This window comes from Terrapene carolina, unplaced genomic scaffold (assembly GCF_002925995.2).
Source record: "Terrapene carolina triunguis isolate 2854851 unplaced genomic scaffold, T_m_triunguis-2.0 Scaffold96, whole genome shotgun sequence".
Classification (NCBI taxonomy): Eukaryota; Metazoa; Chordata; order Testudines; family Emydidae; genus Terrapene; species Terrapene triunguis.
Genome location: NW_020664447.1, coordinates 73,754,940 through 73,781,922, shown reverse-complemented (window position 1 = coordinate 73,781,922; position 26,983 = coordinate 73,754,940). Strand labels below are relative to the sequence as shown.

The following is a 26,983-nucleotide window of genomic DNA, read 5'->3' as shown; positions in this document are numbered from 1 at the left end:
TACTGATGTAAAATGTTTTGTGCAGCCTCTTTTACGCTCATCACATAGCAAGTGTGTGTTTCACACCAACCATTATTCAAGGCCTAAGCTCACACATTGCAAGATAAGTGTGGTGAGTTAGTGAGCCAGTCTGGTCAGTGCAAGCCTCCTGCTGTAGCCCCTGGAGATGGAGGGGAGATCGAGGGCAGGTACCTGCCAGTTCTCTGTCATCAGAACCAGAGAGAGAAAGTGCAGCATGGGCGCAGGAGCGGAGGTCAGTCTTTTTTGGATCTTCTCTTTTGCTCCAGGTGGAGCTTTCTGATTCCCATGAAACAGATCAAAAGAAGAAGCCAGAATGCGGATCACTTGAGTATTTCATAATTTTGAAAAATGTTGCCAGAAAAGTATCTTAAAAAAAACAAACAATTGAAATATGGTTGCCCTACATGTAAGTCCTAATACTACTACAGCTGGCACAAGTTCCTTTAGCTGTAATGGAAGAGATCTGAGATTTTTGCAGCTGAAGGTTCTAGGTCAGGGATTGGCATCCTTTGGACCGCGGCCCGCCAGGGTAAGCACCGGTTTGTTTACCTGCCATGTCTGCAGGTTCGGCTGATCGTGGCTCCCACTGGCCGCGGTTCACCGCTCCAGGCCAATAGGGGCTGTGGGAAGCAGCGATCAGCACACCCCTCGGCCCGTGCCATTTCCCACAGCCCCCATTGGCCTGGAGTGGTGAGCCTGCGGACGCAGCAGGTAAACAAATCAGCCCAGCCCGCCAGGGGCTTTCCGTGGCAGGCCGCGGGCCAAAGGTTGCCGATCCCTATTCTAGGTTTTACTGTTGTCACAGAAAATAATTGTCTTTGGTGCAGTAAAGTTATTTCATCAGCTGGTCCTGTAATTCACAGATCATTTTTATAAAGAAAATTCACTTCTCCTCGTCAGTCATTATCAGTTCATGCACATTGGATGATTGCTTTCACATCCAGCACTCAAACTGTTTGTCTTTGCTGAAATTTAGATGGCTTCCCTTTTGTTTTCTTTAAACTTCTTATAAATGTACAGGTCAGTGTTATGTAATGAGAGAGATTGACCAATAAAAGTAACATCATTAAATAATGGTATAATACTTATTCCTCCATTCCTGTCCTGCTTCTGCTAAATCAGGATGTTTTAAAGCAGGCCCATAACAAAATTGTCAGCTTGTCTAGACTTGCAGCATAGCATTTGAAGAAGTGAATGGCTTTATTTTGCATAATTCCAATGAAAGTCAATTATTTTTATCTTTTTCTCTCTAAATCAAGGTAGGAAGTTTTAATTCTTTGAAGTGCTTGTATATAAATGATCATTTAATTTCCTGATATTGTCTCTTTCCTTACTTTTCCGTTTGATGCCTGACAGATAACACAGAGATTCTGATGAGAAGGTGGAGACACATTCCTTAAAGAAAGAAAGAAATGTGTAACTGGGAAACACAGGAGAAACAGACAACCCAGAATTACAATTTCCAATTCTAGTTTATATGGGCTACCTGTAGAATTGTTCTCTTCAGACTTGTATTTATCTACTCCATTTCTTCCCCCTATGGCATATAATTTTATTTAAAGAGACCTGGAAAAAATTGCAAATTATAGACTTGATTCTTTCCTTTATACCAATGTCTGTTGCTAGTAACTTCATCGAAGTTAGCAACTCCACCAGTTTTTTTTGCTGTGAGGAGAATTAAGTCCAATGCACATTTCTGTGTTATTAATAGCACCTTTATTGTTAGTATTGAAAGAAAATGAACAATTGTATGTACTTTTCACTATTGGGGCTGTTTGTTTACTTTTTCCATTCCATTCACTTCGGCCATTGATAGCAGACTTTTGGGGGATTTTTGGGGTCTATAGACTTCACTGTTCACTTGCTATGTGCTAGCACAATGCTCATCTGGGCTTGGTTTTCTAACACTGCAGAGGAATGTTCAATCCCTTGGCCTTCTCTCCTCTTGGCAGCAGTTTTCATTTAGGGCCTGATCCTCGAGTTCGCTCTGCCCTCTTTGTACAGCACCAATGGCACAAAGGGTATGGTGCTGACAGCTCGGGATTCCATTGGCAAGGGGAAGCCTTGCCAGGTTTACTCCACCAGTTCCTGGCCCAAAGCCCACATGGGGGTTCAAATATGGAGTTTGCTTTTCTCCAACTATCCTGGGCCAACAGAACAGCCCTAAATGGGTCATTATTGAGGTTGCTTGAATTTGTTATATGGACTGAAATGACACGCCAGCTGCCTCCAGGGTTGAGTGGAGGGGTGGAAGAAAGGTAGCAGAAAGCCACTTACGCTGGCTCTTACTTTTATCCACGCCTCTCAAAGGAAAAAGAGAGACTATTTCTATTTATATTAAATAGTTTTTTAAGCAACCATATTTTGGAATTGTGGCACATTGAAATACTACTGCATTTTTTTACTCCTGTATGCTGAACTCAACAGACATAAAACCTGCTTTCACTTCACAGAGGCACTGAAAACTCCATTTTTGTGTTTCTATAATAAAAATTTTTTTTTGAAGTATTAGGGGGATACTGAATTTTAGAGCCTGATCCTTTTAGCTGCTGTGAATTCCACACATGGAGCCTCTTCAGCATGGGGCCCGGAGATGCTTCAATGTACAGAGAGACACTAACTCCCATTCAGGCTGCTGAGCATGTCACAGGTTTGGGCCCTACATTTGTAATTGACATGTTGCCATTCTGAACTAAACTTTTATTCCCATTTCTAGGTGGTCCCAGCCTCTTGAAGTTTTAATAAACCTACTTGTGGCAAATATTACAAGGCATGATAATCTCTTGTTTAAATTAATTATCCACTGATCTTTTATTCTTTTTGGCCAGCAGGTCTTACACACCCATTCAAAATCATGTCACACTGAGATAAATAGGGCCAGACCGTCCTCTGTGTAAAATCAAGATAGCTCTACTGGAGACAGTGACTGGAGCTATGCCAAATGCACACCAGCTGAGGATCTGGCCTAAGGGGTTTTGTAAAACAGGCAAACTATTTTCACTAGTTAGCTGAGATCAAGAGCCCAAAATGCTTTTCCTTTAAGAAATTTGCTGAAGAAAGAACATAAAAATGCCACTTGCGCTGCATTGTTGTGGTTGCATTTCAGTGTTGCAGAGAGCTAGCACAGAAGAGGATGTATATTTATCTGACAAACATGATTTACCATTCAATGTTAAGCTTTTATTTAACATTAGGTTCTATAAACATGTGAAGTGTATCCATTAAATGGCTGTTCTGATGTTCTCTTGATTTTAGGATACATGCACATTAAAGCATACATGGTGGAGAGGTTATTATGGACTCTGACTTTGAAGCACCATTACACGCATGTACTGGGAGCCATAGTCACCTGCTTTAAGCTATGCAGAGCTGCATGTACATTTCATTTGAAACTGTTCTCTATGAAGAGTACACTGATCGATTTGCTATACATCAACGTTCTGTGTGTAGTAAATTGCACTTTAAAGAAATGCAAACCACTTGTTAGAGAACTGCTGTTTCTCCTGTCACTGAGTGAGTATCATGGATGTGAAGAGTTCCCCACTTACACTCTCACTAATTCTGGAGCACCTACCCCATGAAAAGTAGTACTGAGGTGGCAATGTGTAAATAACAGTGCTGTAGCACAGGGATATTCAGACTTCAGTGGTCTAGGAGCCAAATTAGCATCAACATTACCCAAAAGAGCCACAGTAGTATGAATTCATGGCTTCAGTTACTATTTTTATATATTATTCTCACAACAAAATGACTGACCAAGTATTATTTTATCAACTACAATTGGTTAATAACATAGTAAAAGCATCCTGATTGGTTAATAACTTAGACTGATTAATAATTAAATCACACAGAGTTTTAATATCATGTGCTGCAAAGAGTATAATATAACAGTTGTGGCTCACGAGCCTCAGTCTGAGTATCACTGGTCTAGAACATCATCTTAAAGGTGATTCAAAGAGTTTTATACAGAGCGAGGTGAGGAACAGACCATCTTATCAGACACTAAACGGGATAAAAGTATTCCCCCTATAGCATGCTATTAAAAAAATGGAATCTCATTGAATACCTGGATCTCAATGATGCTAATATCTAGAAAAACAAGAGCCCATGATCTTAGGCCTCATATATAATGGCAGTTTAAGTATTGTAGGAAAAGGATGATAGCATTTAAGACACATAGGGTCAAATTAATCAATCTGGTAAATTTGTGTAACTCCATTAAGTCAATGGAATTACACTGGTGTAATTAAGAGGAGAATTTGATGCATACAATTCATATACCTGCAATACATTTGAGAATACATTTCCTGAATTTGTGAACCATACCACTCCTCCATACCTGAACAAAAATATAATTCTGAAATGTATACGTCTCAAATTGCTATATCATTGATATTCAATAATATAGCTGTTTTGCTTTACTAATGTTAACCCTAAAGCAGTGATGAGGCAAAATAGGATGCCATGAGTGGAGAAAGCCATCGTGACTTTGATACCATCCCATTCCTTTATTTTCAAGCTCTTAGAAACACAATGTTTAAGTGTGTATTAGGGCCAGTCATAGGGTGTCTCTGTAGACCTCTCTGTTCTACTGATGTTGGAGAGGCCTCACCCACTGGAAGGTAGGTCTTTCTGAATTTCCCAATGAAAGTTTTAAGATGGATAGGCCAGCTCTATATAGGCGTCACACATAAAAAAAGAAACTAGGGAAGAGTGGGGATAGTGAACATGAGATGGTATGAAGGAGAACAGAAAGCAAAAAGGGAGGAAAAGAGAAATAGGGAGATGATGAAAAGGAGGAAAGAGAATGGAGAGGCAAAAGAGTGAAAAAAGAGAGCTTCAAAAAAGGAAGTAATACACAGAAAAAGAGAAACTATAGAGAAAACTAGAAGAAAAAGACCCATGTAGCAGTGAAGAAAGATGCAGAAGGCAGAAAAAGAGAGAGAATGCAATCAGAGAAAAGTAGAAAGGTGTTAGACATAAAAAGATGGGGAATAGATAAGATAGAAAGATGGTCAAAATTCCCCCATTTTTCAACAACTATAGGGCTGAATTTCAGATTTTGAAATTTTTACAAAATTGAATATTGAAAAAATTAGGATTTAAAAATAATTCACAAAATTGTTCCTCTGTTTCTAATAGGAAGGAGAGAGGAAGAGCAAAAAGGTCTGGCACCATTCAGTTCTTCATTCCTCTTCTCAGAGAGATGACAGATGGGTTGGGTGCTTTTTAATATAACTAAATATAGGTATAGAACCAGAGCAAATGTGTTTCAATTACAGACAAGTGTGCACATAATCACCAAAAAAGAGCTCAACAAAGCTTTGTAATTTTCCCTTCCAATACTATTGACTCTAACAGCTGGAACCACAATTAATATTAACAAGCCTTAACTCAGCAGCTAGGAAATGCAAAAAGGTGCTGTGTACATTATTACTGGAACAAATTTGTTGTCTTGTAATCAGTCATCATAAACCCTTCAACTAACGTTTTTCCCCATTGAACCTGTACTGTATTGAATTGTCTTGGTATTAATAATTTATTTCTGGTGCTTTACCTTGCAAAACCATCTCAAAACAATACCAGATACTTTAATGGTATATTATATTTGCTCCTCTAGTCTTCTTGGCCATACAAAACAAGTAGAAGTGCCTTAAGCTAAAAGCCAACATCTTTATGAAAACCACTAGTGCTTTTGCCCTTGCTGTATGATGTACCTTTTACAGTCATGTTTACATGAAGGGTATACCACTTTGGAGGAGAGGATTCGTGGGGGAGGTAGGATGCATCACAGATGGTTATGGTACATTATGGGAAATGTTCAGATATGAAACTTGTGCTCAAGTCTATCTCTGCAGGGACCCTTTGAAATATAGAACAGCGATGTGTTTGCTCAGTGGTTGTTTCAGTTACTTATCGGTAGAGATTTCTACCCCTACAGCACATTTCTGGAAGTGCGCCACTACCAGAGCTGAAAGTTGTAGACTGTTACCAACTAATGACAGTGGTAAAAAAAGAGTGGCAGGTTCAACTGTTAGCCTGACCGGACGGAATGGATCACAGTATGCACAGCTTTTCACCTTCAAGTCACTGGTTCAAATCTAACCCATTTTGTTACCAACTGAAAACTGTCACATTATGACTGTTCAGTGGGTTATGTGAAATGAGGTGAAATTCAGTTCCTCGTGGACCTGTTTCTCCATCATCACAGTTTGCATTACTTGGTTCTTTCAAGAGAAAGGCCAAGGACTGAACAAGCATGGAGACAGAGCTACTTTCTCAACCCAATATGCGCTCTCTCCAGGACAAATTTGAAGCACTATGGTGGCGGGGGTGTGAGAAAACTTGCAATGCCCCTACTCAGGACATACTGCTTGCTAGCTAAATCATGAATTCTTTTTCCAAAGGCTGTCTTTCCAGCAAGCAAATTCACTCACATATTTAAATACTGATTGGGACTGAAAAGCCAAAGAGTCTATGATACGACATAAGTAACTGAATCAACATGTTCTAGGGAGAGCAGAAGGTTGGAGGAAAACAATATCTGATTTGACCTATATTCAGAAAGGGGTAAAATAAAACATTTTGTTGTCTAGAAAACATTCTAATTATTAGCCTAGGACACTTCTGAAATGTCCTTGTTTTCAGTCTGTATTCATAATGAAGATGTTTCTCTGTCCTTTCTTCTTCCCTTCCCCATTTGTCCTTGAACTTGTGATCACCCAAGGAAACCACTGAGAAAAGAAGAGAATGGAACAAGTCGAGCTGAATATGCAATGACGTCCTCCCAGAACAACAAAACAGTTGATAATGCAGTAGTATAATCCCCAGGACCCCCACAAGACATGGGAGGTGTTAAACTTTAAAAGCACACACACAAAGTATGCAAGGTGGGTGAAATAAGGAAATGAAAGGAGCTCTGTGGCCATGGACTTCATTTCGGGAATAGTGCACGTATCAGTTATTCAGAGAAGAAAAGCAGACTGCTCTTCAGCCTTGCTGATTGTCAAAGGGAAGATAAACTTGCCAATCAGGGCTACCCAGAAAAAAAGACCTCACAAAGGCATAATCACTGCATGCCACATCTGTTGAAAGCAACATCATGATGCCTCCAGCTTCTGTTTTTTCCCCCTCTCTTTATTTTTGATTGTCCACAAAGAGCTGCTTAAATAGGGTTCTTTGATGTGAAGGTGATATGTCAGAGTTGCAGCAACTTATTATAAATGGGTCTGAGATTCAGAGGGTGGAAGTCTTGACCTGCATGCTTCCCCAGCTTGTGCAGTGTTTTCTTTTACAAGCTAGAAGCTTCATAGTCTCAATTAACTATTATTTTGTTATTAGAAGGAAAAGGGTTTCCGTTAATCCACCAAGCAACCAAAAATTGCATGAATTTGTGAGTTAACCCAGGAAATACAGCTGCAGTCTGGTGACTATGCAATTTCCATGGCTGAAGACTTTTCAAACAAAAGAAGTCAAAGTATGATCATTGGCAATTAGCATAGTTTATTAAAGATAAGATAATATTAAAGGTGATTTGAACACTTTCTTCATAATCAACCTCTATTTTCCCCTGCATATCCTTTATTTCCTAGCCTTAAACAAGTTCTAGATTTCTCCTCCTCATGACGTTCTGCACATTTACTGTATTTGCACCACACAGATCCATCAGAGAATCCCTCTAGAAAGGATTTTGTTTACAGTTTGGAGTGAATATTTGGGCTTGACCATGTTGAAAGGACTAGCAGCACTGGAAACTGAAGTCCTCCTTATCTATCCACTGATCAGCTGCTGGGGCAGAAAACAAGTGTCATTTCCTGAAGGTTTCTCATTTCCTGAGCTGGCCCACCAAGGACTTTGTAGGCCTGACTTAGAGGACTATTTACTAGTGACTAGTAAATCGATGTGCCCGTGTTAGCTCAGTCCTCTGCATTTCCTGAGCAGAGACTGCCAATTGTGCCAAATTCTATGTGATAGCTTTGTGTTGTACCTTTTTGTGACATGGATTGCAGATTATTAAAAGTGAAGCTGAATCCACCAGACTCATTTCACTTAGGATCTCAGGTTAGACTTAATCAGTAATCCCCTAGGGTAAAGGCCAGTGTTTAGTCTACAGTATTCTGACATAGGATGTTTGGAAATTTTGTTTTTGTCATTCAATTTGTAGGTCTCCATTTATCACTGTACTGAAAGTAGCAATGCAGTGAAAAGAAAGTTATACCACACTCTGGCTTCTCATCTTGCTGTCAAGCTTCAATAATACTTCGTCTCTGTGTCTTTGAAAAACTCAAACAAGCCACTGCAGTCTCATTAAATAAAGTAACTGCACGTTGGCATTAAGCATGTCAGTACCGAAACATGTTGATATTTTCAGTTTTACATAAGGACGGGCCTGAGTTGCAAAACTTGGATCTGAATTTCGAACACCCCATTGTTTGAGGCTTTTCCATGTCTCATGGTTTAGTCTTTGGATAGGTATGGGGAAGCTGTGAAATTTGGATTCTGAAGCCCTTCCCCAGTAAAGTTCCGGGGTACTCAGGTCAAGAGTTTTGGTTCAGACCCATCTCTAGTTTTCTATTACCTAATGAATGGATAGGGTATACGTAAATATATGTATCCTTTCACTGACCAAACAAAATGCTGCTATATACTGTTGTTGAGGAATCTATGGAGTTATGTGATTATTTTTTCAGCCTGTCATCCCTATATAGCAATTTAGGTACATGAATATTATTTTTTAAATGTCAAGTCTTTCTTGAGGTGGAGTGAATGCAACTGCAAAGTGTGAAAAGAAATAAGTAACCCTTCACCTCAAGAATGATCATATATTTCTCTGCTGTATTTATATTGTATGCTTGCACAAAATACACTGATATGTTTTTAGGTGGAATGAACAAGAACAGAATTTACAATTTGAATCCACTGTTCCAAATATTCATTGCCTAAGGCAATTATCCCCTAAATACTATAATAAAAACATGTTACTGTCTTTCAAGGTTTCTCAATCCATAAGATTATTTTGGTGTAGTTACTTATGTTTTGTCTTTTTTATTTTTTAAAATTTTTTCGTATAACTGTGCCACAGTTTGAGACTGGTTGCATGCATAGCTGAGAGTATATAGTATGATCATGGTCCAGACTCCCGATAGCACCTTATCTTAATGCTCGCTGATTTTCTTTATTTCCTAGTAAAGCTTTAAAGACATGCTCTGTAAGGCCAAGATTACAAAGGGGTTTGCAGATCACTACGTCTATTAAAATGTATGTTTTTGCAAAAAATCTAAGCACAGACCATATGGGCTTAATCCTAATCTCATTGATTTCAATGGAAAGAGAATCTGACCCATGACTTAAGATATTATCAAAATGTAACCCATGCTCCCTAAACTATTTACAGTGGAATGTGTGACCTAAACAGTGAACACAAAATGGGGAGGCAGCATGTTTCAATGGAAAGAGCACTGGACAGGGACTCTGGAGACCTGGGTTTTATTGTCAGTTGTGCCACGGACCTGCTATGTAATTTTTGGCAAGTCACTTTGCCTCTCTGTGCCTCAGTTTCCCCCAGGGGAATAATGGTACTTGCCTTCCTTGCGACAGTGGCTTGAGATATATATAATGACAAGCACGATATAGGAGCTAAGTAGGAGCCAGATTTGTGGACAGTTTCAATAAGCATACTAAGGCACATGAATTGTAAATTGTTGTTCACCATAATATTGATCCCTTATTGCTGAATGCTTTTTAAATGCATTGAAGTGCACAAACAAATCTAAAATTCTTTCATTGTTTGCTGGCCAAGTTAGGACAGCAACAGTTAAAATAAGCAATTTCTCCTCTCTGCTTTACCAAAGAGACTTTACTCTGAACATTCATGGATCATGCTTTTGGAATAGGTAGAAAATTCTGCAGGGATAATTCTGCTTTTAGAATCCTGACTTCCTCACATGCAGTCGAATACATTGCCACAAAATTTAAGGGGATCTTGAGAGGGGCACTGGGAGAAATATACTGGAAGCAGATTCCAATCTTCAGAAAGGAGAGGCCAGTGAGGTAATGCCTTGGGGGACAACTTCTGAAGCTTTCTGATGAGTTCAGGGTTTTGTTTAAGACTGCAAAGCTTCAATAAAAGGGGCTTGTGTGCTCCCTTATTACACATTTAATTAAATATAAAAGGAATATAGCAGTCTTGGGAGATAAGTGTTGCACTTTAACAGTGAACCTGGAGAGCAGGAATTGGTGATTCAAAATAGAAATTCACAGGATTTAAAGTGTATTTTTAGCCTCTAAAATGATAAAGTGTTGAAAGGCCCTGTATAGCTAGATACACCAGATGAGGATCTGGCTCATGATGGGAAGTCAGGGTGATTTACACTAGATGAGGATCTGGCTCAGAGAGTTATGAGTTTCTAGATTTGCATTCCTCTGTTATCAAGACTTTCCTTAGTGACTATAGCTTTAACCCCTAATCATGGTCAGACTTGCACATAAACTACCTGAATATTTGATGTCTGAGACAATGGATTAACTATGATTTCTCTTCTTAAATCTAATTTTAAATAAATATTTGCAATTCGAGGACTCCTAGCTGAGACCAGCTCTAAAGGTTCTGATCCTGCAAAGTGCCGAGCACTCAACCCTCACCGACATCAAGAGAGTTGAAGGTGCTTAGTCCCTTGCGAACTCAGACACAACACACACGAGTAGCATAGAGCCCAGACCCTGCTTAGAAGCTGCAAAAACAGACTATAAAGGACAAACAGTTCTACTAGGTTTAGGGTATAGATTATACATGTACAGACCTGATTCTCCACAGCCTTGCACTGTGCGTTGTCCTTTACACTCTACAACGTGGGTAGAAACCTATTGTTCTGATTTGGTGGCATTTTACACTCACTTTGTAGAGGTATAAATTACTATACATAGTGTAAGGCAATGGAAAAAATCAGACCCATTATAAATATATATATTTACAATACTCCCTGCATCTGTACAAACAAAAATATGATTTTATACTGCAAAGATAATGTGTTAAAATTAATGCATGAATGTACATATTCTGAGATCTGCCTTCTTGACTGTGTACCACATGTACAGAAGAAAACAAATATTGTTTATGGGAAATCTGTATCAGTGGTAAATGACTAAAGAGAAAAAAAAATCAGAATTAATGTTGTCATGTTTCTCAAACAAGCCATTAATGTATATTTAGAATTTAAGGATATTGCTCAATAAGTATGTTCTGTACCAAAAACTGTGTTGCATATACAGATTGTGCAGTACCCTATTTAAAAAGGCACCATAATTAATTTTTATTTTAAATAAAAATGTACTTATAAGAGTTTCCTGCGTCTTGTCATTTGAGTAGCTGAGAATCTATATGCATCAAAGGGAAACAGAAAAACAGAATGAAATAAGTACGTTTTTAAGGGCTTTTCTAATGTCACCTGTATTAACTACAATTGTTTAAAAATATAGTGCCTTATGATTTCAAAACAAATTGTGGCTATTGTCCACATCCTGTATTTAGCTGAGTTCCAGTTACATCCTCTTCACCAGAGCTTCCTAGACATGGATACATGTACTGCATCAGCCAAAATCTCGATACCAGATGCTTAGTACTGAAATCACCCTCCCTTGCCTTAATGATGAACCCACAGTGCGACTTCTGTGCTGGACTTCACCTTTCAACTCTACACACTCTAATCCCCAACAGATCTTAGACTAAGAGGCTGCAGGATGCATACGAATGGGAACCAGGAACTCGTTACATTTTTGGTTTCAGGGAAAAGTGGCGAAGAAGTAACTTTTTGGTAGAGCCAAGCAATGAAACTAGTAAAATATTGCAGCTGCCCGAAAAGGGTTAAAAGCACCTGGCATTTTCTATCTATTAGGCTCAATGGTATCATATATGGGGGAAAATATGAATAAATTCAACTGAATTTCTCTAACTTGCCTAATAAAAAAAATGAGGAGCCCTTGTGGCACCTTAGAGACTAACAAATTTAATTGGGCATAAGCTTTCGTTAGTCTCTAAGGTGCCACAAGGACTCCTCGGTTTTTTTTTTTGCTGATACAGACTAACACGGCTACCACTGAAACTTGCCTAATAAAAATACTGCTTATTTTGAGAGTATGTTCTTTACCCATCACACCATTATCAATTTATAAGTGTATTAGCATAACTTAACATTTTAACACTCATAACAGTGAAAGGAAAAGTTCTGCCAAGTTTGGACCAATGCTCCAATGGAACTACATCAACTTACCCCAGCTCAGAACCTGGCCCTTTGTATGGAAGCACAGGGACATATCTTCAAATATATAAGGGTCTTGGCTGATTTTAATGCCCAAGAGAAGATTCTTGTGCAGTACAAAAATGTATAATAGCAGGCTTACTTCACGCTTAATAGCTTTCGATGGCTCTTTGAAGATGATTTCATACTCCAGTTTAATTAAAGAACTTTCTGAATTGAAAAAAAACAAATCCAATATTGATGCAAATTCTTGATTGCAATTTAATAAGTTTAGCAATAAATCATATCATATTACACAGTTGTGACAAAGCACCACAATTTGCACCCTATACTGCAGTAAACTTTGTACAAAATATGCCTTGTGAGGTAGCATTTGACAACTAATAACTCACTGATCAATAATATCATGGTGAAATGTACGTAGCAACTTTATATGTAAAGTTGTAAATTCCCACTGTATGATGGAGGGGGAAAGAATAGGGAAATAAGTTAAAAATTACTTAAACAAGTTAGGTGACTTCAAGTCACCAGGGCCTGCTGAAATGCATCCTAGAATATTCAAGGAACTGACTGAGGAGATAGCTGACCCAATAGTGATTATCTTCAAAAACCTCATGGAAGACGGGAGATAGTCCAGAGGACTTGGAAGGGGGCAAATATGGTGCCAATTTACAAAAAGGGGAATAAGGACAACTCAGGGAATTACAGACCAGTCAGCTTACTTTCAGTATCCAGAAAGATAATGGAGCAAATAATCAAGCAATCAATTTGCCAACCCCTAGAAGATAAGAAGGTGATAAGTAACAGCATGGATTTGTCAAGAACAAGTTGTGTCAGACTAACCGAATAATTGTCTTTGCCAGGGTAACAAGCCTTGTGGATAGGGTGGAAGTGGTAGATGTGGTATAGCTTCACTTTAGTAAGTCTTTTGATTCTGTCTTACATGACCTTCTCCTAAACAAACTAGGGAAATACAACTGCCCTAGATATAGCTGCTATAAGCTGGGGGCATAACTGTTTGGAAAACTGTTCCAAGAGAGTAGTCATCAGTGGTTTACAGTCAAGCTGGAAGGGCATATCGAGCAGGGTCCTGCAAGGATCTATCTGAAATAAAGAGGATGACATTCAATAAGGACAAATGCAAAGTACTCCATTTAGGAAGGAACAATCAACTGCACGCAGAGGCGCTGACTTTCTGAGTTCCCGGGGGGTGCTCGACCCCCACTCCACCCTTTCCCCCAAGCCCTTGCCCCCACCCCGCCTCTTTCTGCCCCAGCTCCTCCTCCTCCCCCCCAGCACCTCCTGCACACCACTGAACAGCTGATCACGAGCAGGTGGGAGATGCTGGGGGAGAGGGGGAGGGTGCTGATGAGTGGCTATAGCACACATACAAAATGGGAAATGACTGCCTAGGAAGGAGTACTGCAGAAAGGGAGGGTTATAGTGCATCACAAGCTAAACATGAGTCAATAGTAAAACACTTGCAAAAAACAAAAACAAAACAAAAAAACATCATTGTGGGATGTATTAGCAGGAGTGTTGTAAGCAAGACATAAATAATTGTTCCACTCTATTCTGCACTGCTTAGGCCTCAACTGGAGCACTGTGTCCACATTTCAGGAAAGATGTGGACAAATTGGAGAAAGTCCAGAGAAGAGAAACAAAAACAACTAAAGGTCTAGAAAACATGACCTATCAGGAAAGATTGAAAAAATTGCATTTGCTTACTCAGGAGAAGAGAAGACAGAGGGAGACATGAAAACAGTTTTCAAGTACATAAAAGGTTGTTACAAGGAGGGAGAAAAGATGTTCTCCTTAACCTCCGAGGATAGGACAAGAAGAAAGGGCTTAAATTGCAGAAAGGGTGGTTTAGGTTGGACATTAGGAAAAATGTCCTGTTATGGAGATAAGCACTGGAACAAATTGCCTAGGGAAAGTGTGGAATCTCCATCATTGGAGGTTTTTAAGAACAGCTTAGACAAACACCTGTCAGGGATGATCTAGTTATTACATAGTACTGCCATGAGTGCTGGGGACTAGACTAGATGACCTATTTGAGGTCCTTTCCAGTCTTACGCTTGTATGATTCTATGATGTTATTAGCACATGTTCACAAAAGTTGTTAAACAGGCCTATCCTAAACAAAGGAATGTGTGTTGAAGTCAATGGGAGTTTTGCCATTTACTTCAATAGGGCCAGGACATCATCCAAAGAGTGTTAAACCACTTGTAGAGAGGAGGTAAAATCTCAGCCTTCATGAAATTAAAGGCAAAATTCCCATTGACTTCAATGGGGATGAGATTTTGCCCCAGACCTATTAAAAATGAATATTCTAGGCATAAAACTGCATGAACTGTCTGATTGTGGCTTGCCTCTTTGATCATGCAAGTTTCCTGGCCACCCACCTTTCTGGTTTCTCCTTGCACATCACCTAGACCCATGTACCTCCTCTCTCCAACTCTCTCTCCCTGCCATTTTGCCTTGTGCCCTATCATCCTACAACACTTCCCCCGCTTTATCGAGCTGTTCTAGCTTTCTTTATCTTGCTGTTGCAATCCACTTGATTTCTTCTCCTTCCCAGATTTTTTTTATTAAAATTCAAGGGTGATGAAGGGGCTAAAGTTACAATCTGATTTGAGGAAATTGGACAAACTGAAGTCAGGAAATGCAGAGTTAAGCTTGACTGAAAACAGGAGGAGAAAAAAAAAGGAAAACAAATTGAGCAACTGACAAGAGCATAAAATAGAAACCCCTTGTGAACTAGTATGTTCATTGCTAGTTTTCACTAAGACACTGTCCTTACAGCACATTGTACGCCCAGACTTAATATCTTACATGCTGCTAGCACATTTAAATGTGTCAATAATATGGAAAATAATGCTTTCTCTGGTATAAGAACCTGGGCATTGTGAAATGTGAGGCACTCAACTGAAAGCAAATTAAAGGACTGGCACCTCCCCCTCCACTCAGGTGAGAAAGGAAGTGGCCTATATTGTGAAGAATATACACATCCATGTCAGAAGCCTTTGCACTCAAAGGGGATAAAGATGTAACCACAGGAGAGCCCCACTGCAGCTTCCAGAGGCAAAGAAAAGATCTCTGATACATCGCCACACCTCCCAGTCTGGGTGAAGAAGAAACACTGATGCTGTAGTATTGAAGAGGAGTCCCTGGTATGAACAGGTGGTGATTCTGGAGAACAGTCACTAAAAAGGTAAGCCACAGTTATAGCAAAACTACAAAAAGTTAACATTCAAAAATTCATTATTCTTTAGTTTGCCCAGGTTAGTAAAAAAAAGTCAATCCATAATTGTCACTCGTTTGATCAATTGCCTAGACTTTTAATGATTTGGTCAAATGTACGAGCGAAATGATCATTTAAGCAAAGGAGTGAAAATTTCAGACTTCTAATAAAATTACTAGTAGACTAGAATGAGCCAAATCAATATATAGTATAAATATGCTTAGATTACTGCAGAGGAGAATTTGACTCAATACTTGTAACAAAGTTTCTGAGCATAACTGAAAGCATTCATAAATAATAAAGGAAATGGCAAGTCAAATCGTCCCCAGAAAGACTTGTGGTGTGCCTCGTCTCTATCGGCCAGTCACTGGGAACCAAGCTTTCTGTGTGATACCAATGGAATAACCACGTAACTGTGTTTTAATATTGTTCAAAGAGACAGAGAGAGAGTTATAATGAGTGGTATTGCAGTGTATTATGGGATTTGGGTTCTCTCTGCATAATCATGATCAAGTGCATTTCAGTGGTTTCATTTGGAGACAAGTTCTGCTGAGGACCCCAGCATTTTAATGGAAGATGTCCACTACAATTACTTTTTAAACTACAACTTCCTTTGTGTCTGACAGATACTTTAAAGTGGTCACACTTGGAAAGGCCAGGGGGCATGGTCTTAAAAAAAAAAAGAGAGAGAGAATTATGGGGTATTAATCAATTGCTAGAATTCATTAGTTTAAATGTTCTTCTGACCACCAAAAATATTTCTCCTATACACATATCAGGTCTTTTATTTAACAAGCATCATATCTGGCATCTTAATATCCTTTCTATGGCTATTATGCCTTTAATAGCCATTTTTGTTCCATAAAAATTATCTAATTTCAAACTAATGCAACAGCTGCCCTTAAAGGTGACCCAAATCTAATTAACTGTTAGTATTCAAGACAAATACTAAGTATAAAAAAATCTAGTGTGTTACAAACTTTTTATTCTGTGTCATATTTAAAGAGCAACATTCATTGTCAGATTTAGAAACCTCTCCCATCTCCTTAGAAAGCACCATATCAAGTTCCTATTCTGGACCTCAGCACAGGTTGAAATAAAGATTAATGATTCTCTTTAGTGTTACAAATAAGACTCATTACATTAGCAAGAAGGAGAGCACATCAGTCTAGTTTTGTGACACTGCCCTGCCATCATATGAAAATGAACAAGTCTTTACATGGAGACTGAGAATTCTGTGCTGGTACCACACTCAGGCTATGTCTACACTACAAAGTTAAGTCGACTTAATTTATGTTGATGATCATCCACCACTGTAATTAAACTGTTTTTGCATGGTGGAGAAGCAAGTGGCAATCGCTGTGTGGAAGCTGACAACTCCAGACTGCTACCGATCAGTCACAACCAGTTTGGAGTTGGGAACTCCACCATGGGAGTTGCAGTGATGCAAGCGCGCAGGACCATTAATCGCCTCGTCCTACGAAGGACTATGACTCTGAGCAATGTACACTCCCACTGTTTTGTTGACGAAAGCTGCCTTTTGTCAACACAACTGTGTAATGTAGACATGGCCTCAGTCTCAGGAGGGAAGGTGCCAGAGTATTTACTCCTCAGCCTTTTACTATTGACTGATTCATATACCACTTAACTGTAGCAGGAACTTCTTACACGAAGAGCTAAATTATGACTCGTGGGAGCCAAAAGGTGTGTAACAGGGGAGAGGGCCAGCAGCACACAAAGATGGGGGAGGGAGGCAGTATGTGAAAGGTGTAGCACTGGAGGGAAATGCATCTTAGGTCTAGTCTACATTAGAAAAGGTTTGCTGGTATAGCTATGCCAGCAAACCTCCTACTGTAGACAGCTTCTGACAGCAAAAAATATGCTTTGGCTGTAAAGCTTATACCAGTTCTCTGTCTGAAATAAGCTCTCTCAGCAAAAGCATTTTGTTGGTATAACTGTTTATACTAGGACTTTTGCCAATATACAAATATCGCATATGTATGTTACCCCGACCGACATTTTTATCATGGCAAAAGTTTCTAGTGAGAACTCCCTTCAGTGCAGCCAGTGTGCAGGGGGAACAGGGTCATACTCATATCTAGGATTCATTTCCCCCTCCATTAGCAATTTAAAATGGAAGCTGAGTCAGACTTTTAGCTTCTACAGCTGTGTATGAATAGTAGTGCTAGAATATACCAGTCCTGTTATGACTGACACATGCCACACCTTCTTTCTGCTGTTAGTTTCTTTAACCTATACACCTTTAGTGGGACTGGATAAGGGGTATTTATGAATGTCTGTATATATAATATATTATCTGTGACCTGTCTAGAGAAAGGAAGGCTAATTGTAAAAAGGAGCTGGCTGGTTTGCTTTCACATTACCTGATAGAAGTATGAAGAACTAGGTTTTGTGCCTGGTAATAAGACTTCAAGTGGAATTGTGGGTGCATTTCTCTTTAAATGGTAGAAGTTCAGCGTCACTCCCCCCCTCTTTCTCCCCCCCCCCACTCAGAAATGCTTTCAGTATTTAAGGTTTCATTTAACACAAACATAGTCAGAAGCGAATAGAGAGTGAAAAGAAAAGCAGCAGAATGGCACACACGTCCAAGTGAATGAGCCTGTGAGCTAGAGACAGCCTTTCCCATTTGGGTTTGTAATTTGAGGATAATTCAATTAGACATTTCAAGCAATTTAAACATTCATGCATTGTCCAGTATCAAAGCCTGAACTGTTTCAGCAGCAAACTAGACCTGACAGCATTAGCAGGCCAAGTAAAAATCCCAGTGTTTAAAATCCCAGAAAAGCCCTTACTTAATCAATGCCTCCTGGGGGAAAAAATGCAAAGGACAGTGTGAAGTGTATATTCCGATTAGTAGGTTCACACCTCATTTGCAGTCATCTGCTTAATAGAATACTTCAAGGGCTTGTATCTTCTCTTCAGAGGGAGATTAAAATACAAATGCACCGGACAGCCCATCTGTTATACCTCTAATGATAGCAGCAAGGCAGGCATTTAGAAAACAAAACGGAATGGACTTGCAGCAGCTCATTAAAGGCCTGATTCTTCTTACTGTTGAATGTTTTACCAAAGCACCTAAGAATTGAGATCAAGGCTCCACTGCACTGTTCATACACATAGCAGGAGAAAGTCCCTGCCCTGAAGAGCCTACAGTCTAAACAGACAAAGAAAAGATGGAGGCGAGGAGGTATTATCATGCTCATTTTACAGGCAGGAAATTGAGGCACAGAGATTAAGTGACTTGCTCAAGGTCACTCAGGAAGTCTGTAACAAAGCAAGGATTAAACCCAGAACTCCAAAGTCCTAGTCCAGTGCTTGAGCCAAAGAAAACATCCTTCCTTTCTGCAAACCTCAGTCATATTGAGTAGCACTTCAGTGGAATTATTTGTACAGTAGAACCTCAGAGTTATGAACACCACAGGAATGGAGGTTGTTCGGAACTCTGAAATGTTTGTAACTCTGAACAAAACATTATGGTTGTTCTTCAAAAGTTTACAACTGAACATTAATATAGACAGCTTTGAAACTTTACCCTGCAGAAGAAAAATGCTGCTTTTAACCCTCTTAATTTAAATGAAACAAACATAGAAACAGATCCTTTACCTTGGCAAAAAAAAAAAAAAAATTAACTTTTTTTAGTAGTTTACATTTAACACAGTACTGTACTTTAAAATTTTATTTATTTAGTTTTGGTCTCTGCCGCTGCCTGATTGCGTACTTCTGGTTTCAAATGAGGTGTGTGGTTGACAGGTCAGTTTGTAATTCTGAGGTTCTACTGTCTGAATAATTCAACCTAAGAATTGCTGAATTCAAGACTTAAGTTGTTCACAGAAAACAAAGATGGCAGCAGCTTGCACAATAACTTCTGCACAAAAACACTGAAAGAAGTCAAGCAACACACAACACGTGGTGTTACTGGCAAGATGGACAAAAGAGTTGGTATTTCAAAATAAGCACATCAATTACTGATCAGTTGGCACTGTTGATGAAAAAACTCTGCATGTAAAACTTCCTTAATGAGTGTGGATGTTTTTGCCTATTCAACTATTAGCTAAGCATCATGCTCAACAACAAAATCAATAACATGACAGAATTTAAAGCCACGAGGATTTGAGTCCTTATTTTCTTAAAATATAGCATCGCCTACAATCTCTGAGGCCTTGGCTACACTTGGGACTTCCCAGCGCTGCCGCGGCAGTGCTGTGAAGCGCAAGTGTAGTCGCGCCACCAGCGTTGCGAGAGCTCTCTCGCAGCGCTGTATGTATTCCAGCTCTCTGAGGGGAGTAGCTTGCAGCACTGCGAGCGAGCGTGCAGCGCTGCAGGCTCTGATTACACTGGCACTTTACAGCACTGTACTCGCTGCGCTCAGGGGGGGCGTTTTCACACCCCTGAGTGCAGCAAGTTGCAGCGCTGTACAGCGCCAGTGTAGCCAAGGCCTGAATTTAGCTGAAGAGAAGCTATTTGTCTCCTCCACAACACAGCTGTACTGGGAGCACAAGGTCATGTTAACCTATTGACTAGCTGGCTGCCAGGCAAAATCCTCTTCTGGTGGACTCAACCTTTGGCTGAACAAAGTCATTCATTTTGGCTAAGGTCATTTGGAGACAAGGCTGATAAAAGCATCTTGGATTCTTAAGGCCCAATTCTTGGGTTGGCTATATCCCCTTTGAGTTGTTCCACTGATGCAAAACAGGTTGTCAACCCAGCAGATCTTACTAACTGGGAATTTCCCTAGCAGAGAATGTACATACAGAAACTGTCAAGGATGTACAATACTCGCACCCATTTTGCTCTAAGAATTATTATGCTGGACCAAGTTAAGATGAATGATCAAGACACTAAACTAAATAAATTTTACTTATATACACACACGTGCATGCATGCTGTTGGTAGTATCGCCTAGAGTTAATGTTGCCCAACACATTTCATCATAATAGCCTGTTTTCAGTTGCTTATTACTTTGCCAAATTTAAATTGTTCGGGTGTCTGCCTCAGGCTGCTAAAATGAAGCAGCCATTTCTGAGAATGAGATGGGGGGAAAATACATTGTTTTGCCCATGTTAAAATAATTCTTACAACCATTTCATTTAAAATTCTGTAAAACTCCATGCTTTGGAGAAGGGACTTGAAATTTGGCAGGTAGGTCAGCTGGGTGTCAGGGATGTCTTTTGCTGTCCTGAGAAAAAATATCCAAATCCGGCTACGTTGTAAACCTCTGAGAAGTTGTAGTTTGCACACCCTAAGTAGACACTTGTAGGAATTTGGCAGCAAAGTTCCATCTGAAATGAGCATGCTCCATCCCCTCACCTCCTATCTGAGACCAGACTGCCCATACACTATCTAATGATCTCAAAGTGTTTTGCCCACACAAGTGAAATATTACATGACTGGTGTTATGGGTACAAAAGTAACCCAATTTTTTAGATGGATAAGATGAAGCCACTGAGGTTAGTGGCTTGTCCAAATTCAAATAGCACGTGGATATACAAACACAACCCAGGAACTTCAATCACAACACCAGTAACATCTCAGTAACATTTGTGTCTTTCACTGACTAAAACAATGAGTGTAATAAACTGTTGTTTACCTACTCCCTTTTAATGTATTACCACAGCAATAGTTAAGGATGCTAAAAGATTTATTGCTGCTTTCTTCTCCCTGCTGGTAAAGTTTTGGGTGCACAGGCTATGATAAAAGGCAGTGAATATTTCTTTTAAAAAAAAAAAACTATTTCTCTTCCCTGTCCCCCAATCTTGACACAAGGAAATGCCAGCAGTGGTCCAGGGTGAACAGCAGCTACTCTCATTAACTACCCACTGCTCTGGGTTTTTACGAGCAACTGCTCTGACCAGCAGACCCCTTAACTCAATTCATCAATGGGCTTAAAATAAAGGAATTTTAAAAGTTAAGCAGCATACAGCCTAACAAATGCTATTATCATACATGTACATAGCATTTTTCATCTTGATGAAGTGGCCAGTTTTTGCCATCTGCTCCAGATGTGTGCAAGAGTGGACTAGACTCAAAACACCCCTCCCTTGCCTTGCCCCTCTGTGCAGCAGCTATATATAATTACAATCCCTGTCTCTGATAATTAAGCATAATCTTAGGCAGAGTACTATGTATATTATATATACACACATACATAGCAGAAATTCCACACTCCCTTGTAGACCTACACAGATTCTGAGGAGTGGGAGGCAAGTATTTCTAAAATTCCACAACATATAAAATATCATTTAGATTATCTCAAATCTGTCAAAGCAAGTCCCTTCCCATGCCCCTGATCACTATAGTAGAATCTTTCCTCATTTGGTTCTACTTTAAAAGTTGCTGTGTTAAAACAGCCTCTTAGGGCTCCGTATTTGTCTGTTACTGACTCCATAACAAATTTGTTCAGTTTACAAGATTTCCCCCCCGCCTCGTAACTGCCAGCCCAGCAAACCCAATCTGAACTCTGATAGAGAGAATTGCCCTGATTGTGCAAAATTGAAGTGAATGGGGTTCTACATTGGTGCAGGAGTCCACCTTTGAGATGCAAATTGCAGGATCGATCCCTCTGTTCTTTTCTTCTCACACATCAGCTGTAATACAGATTCTGGGGACCAGAGTAGGTCCTCAGATACACTTGTGCAACCCCAATGTTTTGAGATTATGGCCTCCGTGACCCAAATGCATTCAATGGGTTTATCCAGGTAGAACTGATTGGAATTTAGTAAACAATTCCATAGCTGATGCATGAGAAGGGACAGAATTAATATAGCTCTCATAGCTGTGTGGGCTCTGCTGGACTAAGAGCGGTAGGAAACAGTATAGGTTTATTTTATTGACTTTAGTGACTATGAATTCACTAAACATATTGGTGGAGTAAAATAGTGCCATTTTACAGTGTTACCTTTCAAAGTAAAGCCATACTTTGAAAACTTTAATTCACCATCAAAATCCTTCAATTATGTACTGCAGAAATAGTAAACACATCCATCATACATTTGGGGTGATATTTGACTTCCAACATCTGCTTTGAAAAATAGTTTTAATTTATTATAATGATTTCTTGTGACATAATCCCATTTATTTGTATTACAGTACACCTGGATGCTCTAACCAAGATCAGGGCCCCACTGTGCTAGGCATGCTATACACACACACACACACACACACACACACGACAGTTCCTGCCCCACAGAGCTTAATGTCTAAGTAGACAAGGGGCGAGAGACTGGAAGCACTAATATGCCTCTTATACAGATGGGGTACTTAGGTACAGTATGGAGAAAGGAATGGTTTTCAGAATGTGTTTTTCTGCTATAACGAAAGCAGAATAACTGTGCTGAAAGAACGCATGCACACTACTTTGCTTACGTCAGCTTAATATGCTTACCTTGTGAATCACTGCATCCAGCCAGCTTTGCATTTTTTTGAAACAAACACAGGATTCTGGGCAGATAGCTCATGGCACCGTGTTCCACCATTCTATGCGTTCTGGAATTTTTTTTGAGGTGCATTGTGGGATGCCTACCAGAACCTACTGGAATTCTGGGACTTGGGATCAACCTAAAACTCCCATGATTCCTATCCTGGTATCCCATAATTCATCTGGTTTTCACAAGTCCAGTGCCATTTTCAAACTGCTCTTAGCCAGCATAGTTGGGTGCCACAATCCTGATAGCCATTAATATGAACAGGATGCTCCACATGGATTGGTAGTCATGCAGCTGGGTGGCTTTGGATGGGTTAGGAGACAGGCACAGCAATGCCACAGAGATACAGGGAGAGGAGAAGGAGGAGGAAATCAAGCAGTCACTTCTACAGGATGTTTTCCTGGAGTCGCTTCACTGAGTGAAATGCTTCTGGGATTGGCCAACTAGCACCAACTGGTGGGACAGGATAGTGAGGCAGATCTGAGATGATTAGCAGTGGCAACAGAACTTCAGGAGACAGAAGGCACCTTTCCTTGAGATCTGTGCAGAGCTCACCCTGGAACTGCGGTGGTGGAACAACAACATGAGAGTTCCCCTTGCCATCTGGAAGTTCACCACCCCCAGTGGCATTTTGATGTTGGTAGATCATCTGACAAGGCTGCTGTCATGGACATCTGCATTGTTATTGAGAGGGTGTTGCTGGGCCAAGTTGTAAAGTAGATAATTTATGGATTTGCATAGTTGGGGTTCCCAGATTGTAGAGGCCATTGATGAGATCCATGTGATTATTCTTTGCCCCCATACCAGACAAAGTGGTATTTCTCCATCATGCACCAAAATCTGGTTGATCGCCTTGGAAGGTTCACCAATATTAACGTGACTGATCCAGGTGTGAAGCAATGCAGTGTGGGGAAGCAGTGGATGACTGCTAGAAGAAAAATAGTTAATCCAAAATACAGATGCAGCCACACAAACCTTATGCCCCTCCCCCCCAAAAAATACCCTCATTCCTGAACAGGATTATTACACTTCAAAAGCAGATTAATTAACGTAGGATGGGATGCCAGATAATTAAATAGAACTTGTATGTGTAGACACAAGACAATTCATCTTGAAAAAAAACTAAACTGGGGGAAGGAGGGGGAAGCTTTCCCATGTAGACAAGGTCTTTATGATTTGTTCAAGATCACACAAGTAGTTTACACCAGAGCTGGGCGTTGAATCCAGAATTCTAGTCCAGTTCTTGATCCACAAGACCATCCTTCCTGTCTGCTAAACTGAGTACTTCTAAACGAACATAAAAATATAGATATCATGAACAGACTTTTTTAAATCTGTACAGTGAAAATCCATTTTATTTTTGAGTGATCAAAGTTTCCTACAGCTGTAGGACTCTTTTCCAAATTTTTTTTTTTTTTTTTTTTTTTTTTTTTTTTTCTTAATTTTTTTTTTTTTTTTTTTTTAGAGCAGTTTGTCACATCATGCAGAATACTTTGAACCTATTTGCCTCAAAAGCAACCTAGTGTATCCTCTGTTCAAGCTGACTGGCCACATGCCATAGACAAGAATGACCTGGGATGCCGAAAAAGCAAGCTCATCTATTCTGATAGCTGCAATCTGTCAATGTCTTCTGAGTTCAGTATGTGCTGGAGAGATACGCCTTTATCTATGGAAACTGAGCAGCTGAAAGACACTTCTGAAAGTACAGTGGTATTCAACTACATTTTCTGGTGGGCTGGCTAAAGCAAATGTCCAAATCTTGGTTAGCCAAAGGGCACTTTCTGGGGTCAAAGGGCTCTTCAGGTGTTTGCTTTCTAATGAAAGCATGTCAATTACTGATCATTGTATATGTTGCATAAGCATCTGATTAAGCACCTGATTAAAAATAGTTTACCACTGTGGGTTAAAATGTATCAGTCTAGCTCCAATGTGTTTAAATGTACATGAAAAGTTTCTGAATTAAAACACAGGTGAAGTCCATTTATCTAAATGGCAGGATATCAGATACTCTCAGATAACTAGACATTTGGACAGAGGGAATTTTTAACTGCAGTTTCACACTGAAATTTTGTTCAGTCACTGACCATGCTGACAGACCACCTTGGTGTGTTGAAGTTCTATACCCAGCTGAAGTGGAAATGTTCAATACTTTCATTCTATGCTCTTCCTTACTGCTGCATCATCTCCAACCTGACATTAAGCCCTCCTCACCACATCATTTTTGTTTGACTTTTTCAAACTCTGTTTTGCTGAATTTTGTGCCTGAATAAAGAGTTCTCTGCCATTTGATATATTAAATACAAGCTTAATTCTTCCAGATAATTTACTAGAGAAGTGGCAGCGAATAGAGAGAAAGTCCTTGTCTGTAATAATATTTACCTCTTGTTACTAGTGAGCAAAGTGGCACTTTTTGCTTTGTGCTAGCTTGTTAAAGTCTGGCTTCAGTGAAGTGACTGCTATACAAAGGCTCTCCAGAGGCTTGTTTGTCAGCATGTTTGAGCATCATTCTACGTGACTTTCATAACTGCGAATTGGGATTTGCATGTATAAGACTTGGGCTTGCATGTGTGTGCCAGTGATGTGCCCTTACTGAGACAGCACTGAGGAAAAGAAGATCTTTATGGTTTGCAGAGGACTCAGCACCCAGCTCACAAAATAGTCTGTGCTGCAGACTTGAGGAGACTCTGATTAAACTGATTATTTTCATCCTGGTCTCTATCACACCTTTCAACTACCCACTCAACTTGGCACACAGCACACTTTGGAGTAGAACACAGTGCAATGTTTTTACTAGTGGTGCTACTTCTGCCAGTCATGCCACAAGGCCCTCCCAATTTGTCCAGCATTTAAGGTACTCCATCCATTACTGGAAAGCAAGTCTTGCCTAGCTATAGCCAGAGTCCCTGTTGCCTCAAACACTGCACTGACTTTCTCAAATATGATACTCAATGGAGGGGGGGGGGAACAACAACAGAAAATGTGGAAATGGCAGAAGTGCTAAATGACTATTTCGATTTGGTTTTTACCAAAAAGGTTAGTAGCAATTAGACATCTAACATAGTGAATGCCAGTGAAAATTAGGTAAGATCAGAGGCTAAAATGGGGGGGGGAGAGAGTTAAAAATTACTTAGACAAGTTAGATGTCTTCAAGTCACCAGGGCCTGACAAAATACATCCTAGAATACTCAAGGAGCTGACTGAGGAGATATGAGCTATTAGTGATTATCTTCGAAAAGTCATGGAAGACAGGAGAGATTCCAGAGGACTGGAAAAGGGAAAATATAGTGCCAACGTATAAAAAAAGGAAATAAGGATAACCCAGGGAATTATACACCACTCAGTTTAACTTCTGTACCCGGAAAGATAATGGACCAAATAATTAAACAATCAACTTACAAACACCTAGAAGATAATAAGGTGATAAGTAACAGTCAGCATGGATTTGTCAGGAACAAACTGTCAAATTTAATAGGTTTCTTTGACAGGGTAAGAAGCATTATGGATAGGCAGGAAAGCAGTAGATGTGGTATATCTTGACTTCAGTAATTCTTTTGACACTGCTCACGTGACCTTTTCATAAACAAACTAGAGAAATACAACCTAGATGGAACTACTATAAGGTAGGTAATATAAACTGGTTTGAAAAACAGTTCCCAGAGAGTGGTCATCAGTGGTTCACAGTCAAGCTGGAAGGGCATATCGAGTGGGATCCTGTAGGGATCAATTCTGTGTCCAGTTCTGTTCAATATCTTCATCAGTGATTTAGATAATGGCGTAGAGAGGACTCTTATAAAGTTTGTGTATACCACCAAGCTGGGAGGGGTTGCAAGTGCTTTGGACGATAGGATTAAAGTTCAAAATGAGCTGAAGCAAATTGGATGAAATTCAATAAGGACAAATGCAAAGTACTCTACTAAGGAAAGATCAGTTACACTCATACAAAATGTGAAATGACTGTCTGGGAAGGACTATTGAAGACAGGGATCTGGGAGTCATGTGGATCACAAACTAAAATGAGTCAG

At 39.8% G+C, this 26,983-nt stretch overlaps 1 protein-coding gene across 1 annotated transcript in view; it reads left to right on the top strand.

Moving 5' to 3' along the window:
- PRIMA1 (proline rich membrane anchor 1) overlaps window positions 1–7,004 on the top strand; it is a 61,315-nt gene extending 54,311 nt beyond the window's left edge. The window contains exon 4 of the mRNA XM_024197116.1: window positions 6,749–7,004. Within this exon, the coding sequence (XP_024052884.1) occupies window positions 6,749–6,845 (97 nt within the window). The 3' untranslated portion in view covers window positions 6,846–7,004. The remainder of the gene's footprint in view (window positions 1–6,748) is intronic.
- The last annotated feature ends 19,979 nt before the right edge of the window (window positions 7,005–26,983 follow it).